The sequence below is a fragment of the Bacillus rossius genome, chromosome 1 (assembly GCF_032445375.1).
Source record: "Bacillus rossius redtenbacheri isolate Brsri chromosome 1, Brsri_v3, whole genome shotgun sequence".
NCBI classification, from domain to species: Eukaryota; Metazoa; Arthropoda; class Insecta; order Phasmatodea; family Bacillidae; genus Bacillus; species Bacillus rossius.
In genome coordinates this window covers 31,881,246-31,895,894 of record NC_086330.1, presented here as the reverse complement: position 1 = coordinate 31,895,894, position 14,649 = coordinate 31,881,246, and the positions used below count along the sequence as shown (strand labels likewise).

General features: G+C 36.2%; 1 protein-coding gene across 1 annotated transcript in view; it reads right to left on the bottom strand.

Moving 5' to 3' along the window:
• Window positions 1-14,649, bottom strand: part of LOC134533929 (translation elongation factor 2) — a 117,605-nt gene that overhangs the window by 58,550 nt on the left and 44,406 nt on the right. The window contains exons 6-7 of the mRNA XM_063371746.1: window positions 12,400-12,508; window positions 8,807-8,920 (exon numbers count right to left, since the gene is read on the bottom strand). Coding sequence (XP_063227816.1) covers window positions 8,807-8,920; window positions 12,400-12,508 — 223 coding nt within the window. The remainder of the gene's footprint in view (window positions 1-8,806; window positions 8,921-12,399; window positions 12,509-14,649) is intronic.

Genomic DNA, 14,649 nt, shown 5'->3' with positions numbered 1-14,649 from the left:
TATTGGCAAATTCGGCTTCTTCAGGACAGCTCTACATTTGATGACATGAGTAAACATATTTCAGACTTCAGGATATTGAAAACGACTTTAATTTCCATGTAGATTTATTGTGCTTACTTTTTTTTTTTTTGCAAGTGTAAATTGAATTAAGTAAAATACTTCCATTTTTATTTATTTTTCAACTGATTTAACTTTAATGACAAGTAACTGACATATTTCTGACACTAATTTTGAGGTTAATTATTTTTTAAAAATTCTTAAGAGTGAAGTCCACATCTATTGAATGTCCGCATCTACTGAATATTTTTGTTGGTCCCCTGAAAAACGATAGATAGAGGTTTGACTGTATTCCCTATGCTGTTTTAATTTTTGTATAACATGTAACACGTTGTGCATATGTTCTATTGTTTGCCTTTTTCATGTTTTTGAATAAATATAACCAAAACTTACCTAACAAGTAATTTCACACATTTATTGGCGCTCTGCACTGAGTACCCTCTTTTATCGCATAATCGTCGCACCCATATTTTTGGGCGTCAAAAATTGAATAAAAAAAAACCATCGCGTCCTAACCTGTCCCTCTATTAGATTATCAGTGCTTTGAGTGGGTATTTTTTCCGTATAAAACAATGTATTTTAAAATAGAAATCTAATATTTATTCGGACATTACCTCCTACTTATTTAATTAACGAAAATACGTAGTTAACTGATGTGTACATTTTCATTTAAAAACGTTTTTAAACATTATAACGTTTATTTTACGTCTGCGTCGCCGTGGTGTACCGCTTACAAAAATGTAGCAAGCGTTCGTTGCAATCATTAATGTTTGGTTATGTTGCTTCCCGTATAGAGCGCGCACACGTAGCTGAATATCGATATCTCGCCGAGTGCATGCAACGCACGCGCTCTGTTTGGTTATATTGCTTCCCGTATAGAGCGCGCACACGTAGCTGAATAAAGATATCTCGCCGAGTGCATACAATGCGCGCTCTCTGTCGAGTGCCGAGTTAACTACATCTGATGGTCCGCTCTCTTTCCTGGAGTATGTACTTACTGCGGCGATAGTTACACTTCATTCGGCTTGCATTTCTTTGGATCACAGATTTTGTTTTTCTATTTAAAGTTGAAAGGTTTTTTGTTGCATGAATTATTAATTTAAATAGTTTGGCATGCTCTTTTATACATCACGTTTTAAATAAACGTACTTTCCATGAATTGGTTTTGTTTTTAGGAATAACTTTATCTAACAAAAAAATTGTTCCACATAATCGTCACACCCCTACTTTTCAAGCTTAGTTTTAGAATAAAAAGTGTGACGATTATGCGAGAAAACACGGTACTAGAACCCACCCTAGTTTATAATTATTGTTTTGACTTTCTCGCCGTCTTATAATCTGTCGGGACTCGTGCAGTCCTGGGACGCTACAATATTATCACCTGCTTCTCAGTTTCACACATTCCTCAATAAACATATCAGAACAGGTCTGTGAAATCTAATCATCATTGAAGCACAAGCAATAAAATAAAATTTCAAGTGAGCTTCGAAAGCAGCACTAAATGTCTGCCTTTTCTACCTCATATATATATTGATTGACATGATTTTCAGTTACTTAGTAATTCTGAAAGAGTATTTTTAAGAAGAAAAAATCCAAAATTAAATTGCTTAAATTCTTATGTTTTCAAGTTTTCTTTACCATCAGTTAGCCTTTTCAACACGTGGTTAGGTTAACTGCATTGCAAATGGTCAGTTTGGTTACATTAGCTACACTACTGTAATACTACGGTATTATCAGACTAACTGAAACTGTTTGTTATTGTTTTACGTTCACGTTCGAGATTAATTCCGCTTCCCGGACTTTCGGCAGTGTTTTGTTTTGTTTCTCGCATGGCGGCGCGCGCAGCTCGTGCTGCGTCGTCATGACAACTGCTGATATAAATAATCACGCGGCTTTTGGAACAGCTTCGACGAGCCTATGCTTGTGTCAAAGTGACGTTTTATTGGCCTAGGTAAAAAGAACGCTTACGCGTCGCGGCCGTGATTGGCCCATTTCAAGTAACAATTCATTTTAAGCAAGAGAGAAGGAAAAAGAGTGTAAAATGATGCCATTTAGTGCGTGGTGAAGTTTATTCCCTCGGGGAATATTTATACGTGGCGAGGCTATTTTCTGCGTTAGCACTGTGAAAATTACGTCTGCATACAGGGCAATAGTCAGATACGCCCTGACATTGAATGCAGAGGTCTTGCATTCAATTTACATGAGTTACGACGTATTTTCTGAACAATCTTAATCGTCCAGAGATAAGGTATGGCCTGCATCGTCTTTGTATTGGGATGCTAACGTAATTTTTACCGTCAACTTCATTGAACATTATTAGAACAAACTTTAATGTATTATTAAATTACGTAACCATTGACTTTCGGCAAATATCGGCAATTTAATTAAGAACCACAATTTATTCACACACAGGTTCAGAGGTCCAGAAGCTAGGAATTTCATGCTCGAGCAAGCCGGAGCAAACCCCAAAACTGTTACGTTGTGAACACTTCCAGGAACTTAAACATATTTATTTATTTTGTTTAAGAGTCAGGTTGTCTACAGAATCCCATAGACTGGAATAAATTAGTTACTTAATATTTGTTTTTGTGATAACATGACTCGAGGTTTTTCATGCTATGTTTAATTCAATAAAAATAATTATTAAGAGTATTATTTTATTGTCACATGTTGAATACCTCTGGCGCCCTGTTATTAATACCTGCAATAGAGTTCATACGTAATTTTAAAAAGAAAATATTAATTTCTTCAAGTACACGTTTGTGTACACTACAAATGGTGGAATGATTGGTTGATTAAGTTAGCCCATTAAAAATACAGCAAACTCCCTATGATGCGCGCATTCTACGAAAAAAATACAGTACATATGTAAATTGTATTTTATTACAAGTGGGCAAATTTGAACTCTATCTGACAAGTGTATTATGTGCAGTATACAGTAAAACGCCAAAGGCAAGCCCAGTGCGAAGGCGCAGATGACTCACGAAGCAGTTTTGCAACACACTGTCAGACTGCTTCAATATTTAGAGGAACAAGACGACGATGCGCAGTTGGCTGAAAAACGTATGTTGCAGAAATTCAATCACGAATTAAGAAAAGTTGTTTCTAAGGTAAGAAACAAAAGCAAGTGACTGATTTTTTCAAAAAGTTGTAAATTTAAAGAGTTGTGCTTTTTTAATGTCTAATGAATAGGGCCACGATTATATGGTGAATCGCGAAATCGCGAAAAATTCCGCGAATTTATATGGAAAATGCGAAAAAAACGATTTTTAAGAAAAACCGCTAAATAACACCGAAATTACACAATACAGGTCTCTCATATTTTCATGTGAAAAGCTTGATAGTCAAGACTTGCCCGGGTCCTGGTTGACAAGCTGGAAGAATTTCCTGCCTTGCATTTCTAAGTGCTTCCTCTAATCAGCTTTAGGGCGCCGTCGGGTCAGCGTGTGTGTTAGCGAAGCGGGATGATAAGAGCGACGCTCAATGGTAGTTCTAGCGCAAGGCTCTAAACTGGCGCGCAGTCATCTCATTCCCGTCAGATAACTGTGAAATTTGAGCGGTGACCGTAACATTACATGGCGGAAAAATAAAGATAAAGGTGTAATGCATTTCCCTCTGATACTTTCAAGAAATTTGTAACGGGTTTTTTACACCTAAAACTTCGAACACATGCCTTTTAGCCATTTTATCTCCTCTAAATCCTCTTGATCCGATATCAAAAGAACCAGTTGGGCATTAACAAATTCTTAAATGCTTTTCGTAAACAGACTCCAGTCGGATATCTAGTGCAGTTTGGAAATCACGTACTGAGGAACAGCTTGATTTCTTCAGATGTTCAAAAGTATTCAACAGAGAACAGGTGGCTTCAACTGTATCTGATGGATTTTCTTATCAACAACCACTTTGAGATCTGAAGTACGCTGCACACAAATAAGATTTTCGTGGTCTTGCAGCAAAATGTTTTTGAAGTGTGGGTCAAGTACCATTGCAATCATGTCTTCTTTTACTGTTGTGTACAACCGAAACCTAGATTTAATACTTTTCTGAAGAGAGATAGTAAATGCAATTCCAGGGTTACTTTGATCTTCAACATACAGTGAAACCCCTTATTAACGTTACCGTTATTTACGTTTTCCCGTTATTTGCACTATATTCTTCAGGTCCCGTTTGGTTCCCATTTAATACAATACTTTCACGCGAATTACGTCTCAAAAATCTAATCCATCCCGCTATTTACGTCATGTAACAACGATAGTAGGCCTAAAAACATTGTAAAAAACGTAACTTTTATAGTCGGCAGTGAACATTTTAAATCGCAAAATAAACATATTTTATAACATGAAAAGTTGCTTTTATTTCTAAACATACAATAATTTAAGCCTAGGCGTGTAAACGTCCGAGTAATTATAGCAGGAGACAATCTAAAATGTACTCGGGAAAAACGTAAACTCACGAAACGTTGTTACTATATTTATGTCACAACTTAGCCGAAATACTTCACTAGATAAAATGAGCGGAGTCTTGGTAACTGTTTTAAACGTATTTTATAATTTCGGAAGTATTGTACAGTTGACGCAAATTTTTTAAACTAACCATTTATATCTGGGGATCGTAAATAATTAATAATTGGTATCAAGACATCAAGATGAATGTAAACTTGAACACGTCACGGCAGCTAGAAAACTGGTGCGTATACCAATAAACTGGTATTAGAACTGGACAAAACTGGTACACAGGAGGTGGAGCTTATATTTTTTTCCGCTAAGCTCGCATCTATTGGCTGGCTGCTGAAGGAACGTCACGAGTCTGGGCGGAGCGTTGAGTGAGTTATACTGCGCATGCACAGCTCAGACAACAGAGAGCCAGCCGGCGGCTACGCCGCATCATAACAGCCGATTGAGTACGATGACCTTTCTCCGTGCACGGCGCGCTATTGACGGTAAATTTACAATTTGCGGCCTTTTTTTTTTAATTTTTTACTGTGGTGCAATGCGTATGTGTAATGTAGCCCGCATTTGTTATGAACGCTACAGGATGCGGCTGTATTTTAATTAACTTTAACATATTTCTTACTTTTCTCTTTATTTACACTTTCCCGCTTTTTACACTTTTTTACATTGTCCCCATGAAAAGTGCAAATAAGGGGTTTTGCTGTAGTTAGAAAGTGTTGCCTCAATGCCATACAGCAATGGTATTTTGAAAGAGATAGTGGGAAATTTAGAGTAACACAGCTCTCTTGTGGCTTGTTCTACTGGCTGCAACACACTTACTACATTAGCAGCAAGCTTCCACTCACTCAATGTGAAATTTTCTACTGCCATTGAATCTCCTAGATCTGCAGATAAGGGTATCTGCTGCTCAACAAGGTGGGAGAGCATTATAAACTCACTGTTCCATCCTGTCGGCACTATTGGTAAAAGCTCGAGTACAGGTTTCTTCAACTTTAGCTGCAGAGCAACTTTAGCTGCAGAGCATGAAGCCTTTCTCGAGCAATATTGCTGTGGTGATAACGTCCCACGATTGGCCGGCCTTTTGCTACAAGGTCTGCAACATTGTGTTCACTTTTAGCATCTTGAACTGCCAACTGTAGTGTGTGGGCAAAATACCGTGTGTGAATCCATGATGTTTTGTTTATGACAGCTGTGAAATTCTTAGCATTATCTGTAACTACGTACAATTGTATTGAATTGGTGGGAAAATACCATTTGTCTATAGCTGCTTGTCAGCTTTTCTTGTATTGCCAAAGCAGTGTGCGAACCTGAAAAGTGGTAATTTCCAAGGACATGATATTTCAACTCAAAGTCTTTTTTAAATAGTGACTTGTGAGAGAAATAAAACTGTCCTGCCTTGCGGATGACCACATGTCAGTAGTAAATGAAACAGACTGAAGTCCATCATCAATATCTCTCATTATTTCTTCTGCAAGTTTGGCTTTTTCTTCGCGGTAAATTTTTGGTACAATAGACCTGGAAAATGTAGTGCGAGATGGTACTTCATAACCTGGTTCTAATTCATTGAGCAGTCCTTTAAATCCGTGATCCTCTACAATGCTGTATGGCTGAAAATCACATGCCATCATTACACCAATTATCCTGTCAGTTGTGTTTTTTTAGCTTCGCTAACTTTTTGTTTCTTTGTGAGACAGTCTTGGATTGGTAACTACCTATAAGAATTTTCTTTTTGTTTTGTAGCTTTTTCCTTTGTTAATTCTAGAGCTGGGCGAACCTCAGTTCTCTGGTTTCGAACCGAACCGAATCGAACCATAGCAAAAAAATTTCGAACTGAGCCGAACCGAACCTCATACAGAAATAATTGTTTTGAATTAAAATGAACTGACGACCAGCATTTTGGTCTTTAACTGAATGGTGAGAAAGAAAGGTTCTCCATTCATATGTATGTATAATTAAAACAATATATAGCTTAGCTTTATTAAAACATTGCAAAACATTTTATAAATAAAGTTTATGCAATAAATAATGAAGGAAAGAAAACAGTTTAGAGAAAATCATTTCACATTTTATTTCTTTATATATATACATACTTTTAATTCATAAAGAAGTTCCATCTAAATTTCAAAAAGACTACCTTTCTTTTTCATTGTACACTAACCTTCATTTAAAAAAATATATTATAAAGATGACGAACATTCAACATAAGGCCACATAACATATTTTTGTGGTAGACATAACCTAACATCAATAGGACATTAAAAAAAAGTCGAATGTGAATTAAGTTACCTATCTACATTACAAAACCCGCTGACTGCAGTTGCTGTTTTCTTGGAAGAATGCTGCTCGTCAGTAGAAACTTTTGACATTTTTAGGGGTGGTTCTTGGTCATCTGGGTCGTCATTATCTTTTCTCCATTTGGAAAACTTAAACGACGTGAGCCTGCTCACCGCAAATCACCTCAAGAACAATAATATTGTAAACTTAACGTAAGAAGTGTGGTTATAGAAATTTGCGTCGGAAAAAAGAAAACACGAGAAATCATGATGGCTGCCGCGACTACGCTAGTCAACTTAGTACCGTACTGTAAAATTTACTGGACCAGTACTTTTAATAAACAAGATTAAATTAATATTTTCAGTACCTGACTGTTATAACCAAAAAAGCCAAAGAAAATAAATACGTACATCCCAGTAATTTAAAATACGTAATTTACGTAATCATTTCCTACCGCATTTGTCTTGTGTTAACTTGATCACGTTAGTTTTGCCGAAATACGAGAGTTCTCGTACATGCGCTTTAGTTTAACGTATGGGGTACGTATCTTTAGTGATTTTACAACACGTCTCGTACATGCACTATAGTTAAAGGTATAATATACAATACCTTTGGCATTTATACGATAGTTTATATTACGTAGTACGAGAAATGCATAAAATCTCTAAAGTAAACAAAAAACAAAGCGCGCCTATATGAAAAAATGCTATGCGAGTTATTCGACGATTAATAATTTTTTTATATTTATTTTGTCTGCGCTTGAAACTGTTGAGGCGACGATTATGCGATAGAAGTCGGAATATTACAAGTAATGGAATTTTGTTGTGCTGTTTTGTGAATGGTCTCAAATGGGGGTTAGAAAAACGTAATTTTTTTTAAACAAACGTTCGGTTTTTCGAATATATTTTAAAAGGTTTCGAACCGAACCGAACGTAAGGGTTCGGTTCGGTTCGAAATTTTCGAACTTCGCCCAGCACTAGTTAATTCCAAATAATCCTTTTCGGCGGCTGGATGAAGTTTCAAGTGTCGCAACAGACCACTTGTTGAACAAGTCAGCGTCTGAATACATTTTTTGCACACTTTGCACTCACCCTTTCGTTTTTCACAAAATTTCCAAATGTGCGACAATTTACGGTCTTGAACATTTCCAGAACTATCAGCCATTCTAATAATTACATGTATTATCACTGAAAATAACTTAAAAAAAACTGGTACGATCCTTTATTTCCCGGTAATTTAAACTAAACTTAACCCCAAAAATAAAATAAACAAAGTATTGAGCTCTTTCCATAGATTACGGGAGACACAGTGAGGGCCCTTGTTGCTAGCGATCAAAGCGACGTTCTTTCAAAATATGGTATATTCAAAATATTGTAGCTTTCTGTAAATTTCAAGTTTCATTTTTTTAGATCCCTAAATATGAAAACCTTTACATTTATATTTGTTCCATGAACTAGTTTTCCAGATGAGTAAACAATATGTATTTAATTGACTTTATGCATACACTAAAAGAATAATATTTTGGAGGACGGTATTAGAATTAAGTATAAATATAAATTAGCCTAGTAAACTTAAAAGTTTGCTAATGTTGAAATTATTAATTTACTAGTTTTACTCCAATATTTTTTTTAGTATATTTTCCTTCAAATCTTGAATTTATTTCCTCAAATCCTGAATCTTACAAATATTGGAGATTCGGTGGATTTGAGGATTTGACAGGCCCATCCATAGTAATGTTCCAAATAAATATTAGTGATTGTGATTAGGATCTAGCCTTCAAATAATTTACGTCATTTGTATATTAGTGTTAGGTGAGTTGCGAGAAATTTGTTCGCTTACTGGCCAGAAAATAACAGCAATTATGGCAATCATTTTATGTGAATCTATTTTATGCCCAAATTTTTGACAGTTGTTACAAACTAATATTCTAAATATGAAGTGATTCCCTACATGGTCCAATTCTTCCTAATAGTTTATGAATCGACTGCCAATACCAGGTAGAACCGGTGGAATCATTTACATACCTTCAACAGAGCCTTCCCATCCTTATCCTTGTCTTCGTGTTTCAACTCAATGTTCAGCTTCTGCAACAAGCTGGCCGCCTCTTCTTTCTTGTAGTTCATTATACTATCAAACATCTGCAAAAAAAAAATTTCTATGTGATTGCCAACCATCAACATGTTTAATGATAGATTAAAAATCTACATCTGACAAAAACTTGTATTTTTTTATCTATGGAAAAATTAAAAATTAGGTAGTATATAGTTTATTGTCAAAATTGTGAGGGGAAAAAGTTACAAAAAGCAAATATATGAAAAAATCCTACTTTTTAACACCAAATAAAGGCAATCATTGCAACACTCAAATAGTACAAATTTAAACACAGTATAAGTACTAAACAGCTGCTCAGACAGAGGCAGTTTGTAGGTTGTCTGATCATAGTATAGTTTTTTATTACGGTTCTAATGTTCTGGTGAGAAGTTGTTATGGCAGTTTAAAAAGAACAAAGAGTGTGTCTAAAATTTTGTTTCCTGCTAGAAAAATCAGCAACGGAAGCTTACCAAATGCTTCATTCAATAGGCTTTCAAGGAGGATGCTATGAGCCACACACCAGTTTTTGAGTGGTTTGGGCGCTTTAAATGTTGTGAGATAAGTGTTAACATGCTCGTTCTAGGCGCCCTTCAACATCTCAAAATGATGAAAAGTTGAAAAAATAAATTAGGATCCTCGTTTCACAATCAACAAAATTTCAGTAAAAAAAAAGTGAATTGGGGCTAGTGCCAGCATACTTTAACTGAGGATTTGCAAATGAGACATATTGCCCCTAAATTTGTTCCTTGCCTTCTGAAACAGGAACAAAAAAACTTTTGACTGAATTTCAGCCAGAGATTGAAAGTGATCCTAACTTCTTGATCAAACTCATTAAAGGTGACGATAGTTGGTGTTACTGGTATGACCCAGCAACCAAGCAAACGTCAAGCCAGTGGAAGACACAACAATTCCAGAACAAAAAAAAAATTAGGTTGTATGTTAAGACAATGAACATTTTTTTTTTGATGGTCGTGGAATTGTGCAGTGGGAATTTGTTCCCAATGGCCAGACTGTTAGCCAGCGCTTTTATTGGGAAATTTGCGAGAGGATGTGTGGAGGAAACGCCCAGAACTTTGGCATAAAGTGACTGGTTCCTTCATCACGACAACAACCCGTGCACACAGTCTTATGAGTGGACCACTATTTTACCTGTCAGGGGTAGTCTGCCATTGCCCACCGTCTGTATTCACCAGACCTAGCCCTGCACAACTTTTTCCTGTTACCGAGAAAGAAGAAAAATCTAAAAGGAAAGCATTTTGATGATGTGGAGGCAGTAAAAACAACTTCACAAAGGGCACTGAAGGATATGAAAGTTGAAGACTTCCAGAGGTGATTCATAGTGGAAAAAAATACTTGACAAGTGCATCATATTTAATTAAGAGTACTTTAAAAATGACTCCAGGAATTTTGTAAAAAAAAAAAAAAAAAGTTCCCCCCCCCCCACCCACGGGTAATGTACATAAACTTATTTAGTTATTGTACCGTATTCACTCACGTAATGTCCGCCCTCGCATAATGTCCGCACCCTTTATTTATATATCCTTAAAAGAAAAAATTAAAAATTCGCATAATGTCCACACCAGTCGTATACGGCGGGCAACACAACTTTGGCCACCCCTAAAGGACGCAGTACGAATGTAAAGTTGACGGCTCTGTAAACAAAGCTGTGGCCTTGAGCTGTCCTTTCTCCTGTCCTGAAAGGGTGGGGAAATTCGTTGAACTGAACAAAGCACAGTAACAGTAAACACAGCTGACCAACACGCACGCAAGTTCAAGGCATGAGTTTCGCATCGAGTTTTGTAGTGTAGAGTACAGAATGGATAAATATAAATCCTTCATTGCGCGGTTTAAATTAAGAGTTGTTCGTTATGCTGAAGAGCATGGGAACAGGGCTGCTGAAAGGGAGTTTGAAGTGCACGAAAAAAGTGTTCGCCTCGACGGAACTGAAGACGATGTAATCTTCCCAGATACAGATGATGACAGGAGCAATGCTGACGCAGAAAGCAGTAACGCCGAAGAAGATGATAGCGACGCGTCGGTAGCAGATTAGAAAGTGATGTGTTGAGAAAGACTTACATTTTTTTAAACTCTTAAGTGTATGATTTTCTTTTAAATTAGGTTTTCGTAACATTTACCTATTTGAAATTGCAGTTACTAAAATGCAGACTAAATTAATATTTTGAGTGCTGTTGCAGTATCAGTTTTTTTGGGTAAGTAAGTTCATTATTTGAACTGTTTTAATGTTATGTTAAATTTATAAAAAAAAATTAACATCCCATTTGCTGACATGGATCAGTCTTGTTTTCTGTTGAGGTAAGACACGCAGCGCAGCGTAAAAGAACGTCAACTTTAATTAGTGTGTGCCCTGTTTTACATGTCAGGACAGAACAGAACCCCTCTTTGTTTACATTTGGTTGGAATCCCTCCCTTGGCCATTCTCACGCTCTAAATGTTTCCTTCCCCTTCCTCCTTCTCTACGTCACGAAGGCCATCAGATTGCTGGGGGGGGGGGGGGGGAAGTACAGTGCGCAGCAGATGTGGAACTGGTGAGTCACTGCGCTGCTGCCAGCTCGCTGGTTCCCTACGCGCCGCACGTAAGGATATGGTACGGCTAAAATATTGCAGCCGTGCCGTTAATAGCCGTTTTAATCCATCACATATTAATCACATTAAAGGCACACGTAACCACACTTATTTCAGTGTAGCGCGTAATTTTTTTTTATGTTCCGGCGGGTGCGAGACAGTTACCGGTGGCAATTACAGCAAAGTAAACATTGTCTAAGCCGGGTTGTTTGCAAGCGATCCCGCAGCAATATTCTTTTAAAATAGCTAGTGAAATCCAAATTGATTTTAGATACGTTTTGTGCGTTTTTAGTAATAATTAAGACACAAAATTTTGTATTTTTTTATATTTCCTCGCATAATGTCCGCACCCCATTTTTTTGGCCAAAAATGTGGTCAAATTACTGCGGACATTACGCGAGTGATTACGGTATATGGCTTTTAAGTATAATGAGGATGTAAGAAAAAATTTAAAAAATCTCTAAAAACAGTGCAATCTACTAAATAAATCATATCTCTCTAATCACAGACACAGCTGAATGCCTAGAAACACAAGGATATGAAGTAACAAAAGAATACTGTATATTTAACATTCCATATTAACTCTGATTCATATTAACAGCATTTCAATAATAATCAATAAGACAGTGACAGAACATAAAAGTTTAATTTTGAATAAGTTTCTCAGAAAGAAATTCAAAAGTCATTTAATGTTTTTCCCCCCACTGCTTAACATATGTAATTTTAGTTGTTCCAATAAAACAATTTCCTGGTTTGATATATAAAAATGTGATAAATGCCAGTTAAAGTAATTTTATCTATTTATGCAAGATACTAGTGATGTATGTACAACATTCATAAAAACAATAAAAAAATTAATCTTTCCATTCTATGAACCTATTACAATTTAATCCCACACATTTATAAAAACACATTAACTGAAATTATCGGCATTAATTGTTACCTTGTAAATTGGGTCCAACACATACATGCAAAAAGAGCGCTTGTTATCATCATCTTTCTGTTTGGACCACTTCTTTGTCTTGGGATTAAAGAAGTTCTCACCCCACAACCTGCAACAAAAATTTTAATTCATTCAGTTCCACAAAACAAAAATATGTTACTTCTGGTAACGCATACCGTAGATAAAAAATTTTAAGTTATTTTGCTTAACTGTGTTTTTCGGTTATCCATAGACCCCTTACCAATCATCACTCCAGATAATCAGGAGTCTACTGTAGTTGTGTTAATTTAATAAAATTGTTTGTGATAAAAATCTGAAATTAATTAAATGTTAACACACAAAGTACAAAAAGAAAATATGTAAGAAAATCTCTCACAGAAGCAGAAGGTTCTACTGTACTAATATACTTAAAATGTACTAAAATAACTTTTTAAAACATTTCGAGATTAATAAGCCTAACATTAAATTAGTGTAAAAGTAAAATCCAGGCCTCAGTTTTCTAAAAGAACTTGGGAATAACATTCTTAAGTAGGTGCTGACAACATTTCTGAGTTACAAATTATGTTATTAATGTCGTAGACAATTAAAATCTCATAACATTAAAACAAAAATTAAGCTTCTTGTTTTTCTCAACAGAGCTGTTACGGACATGCGGGAAGACATGATACAAACATTGGCTTGTAAAACCCAGATTACAGCTTTCCCCATGACAATCCAGAAATAATGTTTTGTTAATTTTTGTCATATTTCAGGTTAGGTTATCAAATGATGTAAAGTTTTTCCTTTTAGAAGTAATTTTGAACTGACCATGTCAGGTATTATGAACGTAATTCATCTGGTTTAACACTTTTGTTTTTATAACGCATAAGTATATTTTCCAAGTAATTTTTTTATTGGTTTCTTTGTATGGGAAGACGTGCTGACGCAATTCTCCTTGGTGATTTCCATGACCGAGACTTTGTTTCACACTAGGCTTTGATTCATGGTCAAGGGATTGTTTTAGAGCGAGACAGAATTGATCGGGTAGTGGGAACAGATTTAAAAATTTTGTGGAAGTTTCTGATGGTATATGCCGTGATTGGCTGAGAATTACGCCAGTGAGCCCAGAACACTGCTTGCACAAAGGGAAGGAAGGCTGTATGGTTAGTCATTGTTCAAGCACTGTGCTCAGAGGTCGTGGTCTGGCGATGGTTCGACTAACATAATGTTCTGTTTTTAAAGTATAACTTTACGACAACAGTCCAAAATAGATAACCTTTTTTGGAAATTTTTATAAATTAGAACTTTTTTTACCGTAGTCATTGGCAAAGACCGCAGCAAGGCGACAAAAGCCTTTGTTTAGCCATCGCTGCCCAGAACTTATCCAGGCAATGTACCATGAGTTATCACCACAGGATTTAATTTGGAAGAAGAGTCTTGTGTTTTTTTCTTTTCTGGATGTACATTTAAAAATTTTTTGTGTTTGTTCAGTTTACAGTGATATGGTAATTTTAAGTGAATAGTAAACAACAGCTAACACAAAAAACACTGCTTAAGAATTACTTTGTGACCTGCTACCAACTTGTATGTTCATTCATCACCTAATTTTGAGCTAGCCAGAAGTGATGATTTTGAAACAGGCTGAACACTGGTTCGATATATTTCTGTTTAATATAAACCACTAAACTATATTAAAAAGGCTATGTAAATTTGCAATAGTTGAACCAAATAGGTAGGAATTATTAATTTATTGGATTGCATTTAATGGTACAAACTATCATTGCCCTTGTGCGTGCACGGAAATAAAAATGTAGGGAAATGAAAAAATATATATACAGTAGAACCTCGTTAATTCGTTTTGGTCGGGACCGAGATAATCACGGATTACCGAATTTTACGGACTAGCGATTATAAGCACGGAAGGTCTTGTCAAGCTTCTCAGACACCGGCGTGCAGCTGGGTTAAGGCCAAGGTCATGTGACCTAACATCTCCCGAGGCTTACTGCGCCTTGGCAGCAGATGGATAAAAATAGTAAACTCCCCATTATTCGTGTTAATTGGGACCCGCCGATGCCCGGATAATTAAAATTCTTTATCTGTAAAAAAAATAAACCCCGATAATCCGTTAACAGTAAGGGCCCTCTTCGAATTAGTGTCTCGGTTTAAAAAAATACAGCACTGCCTAGCCATTAGTTCACGGTCATTTACAACAGCCCACGAGAGAAAGATAAGAATGTGCATAAATATTGGGTAGCCCCCCCCCCCCCCCCC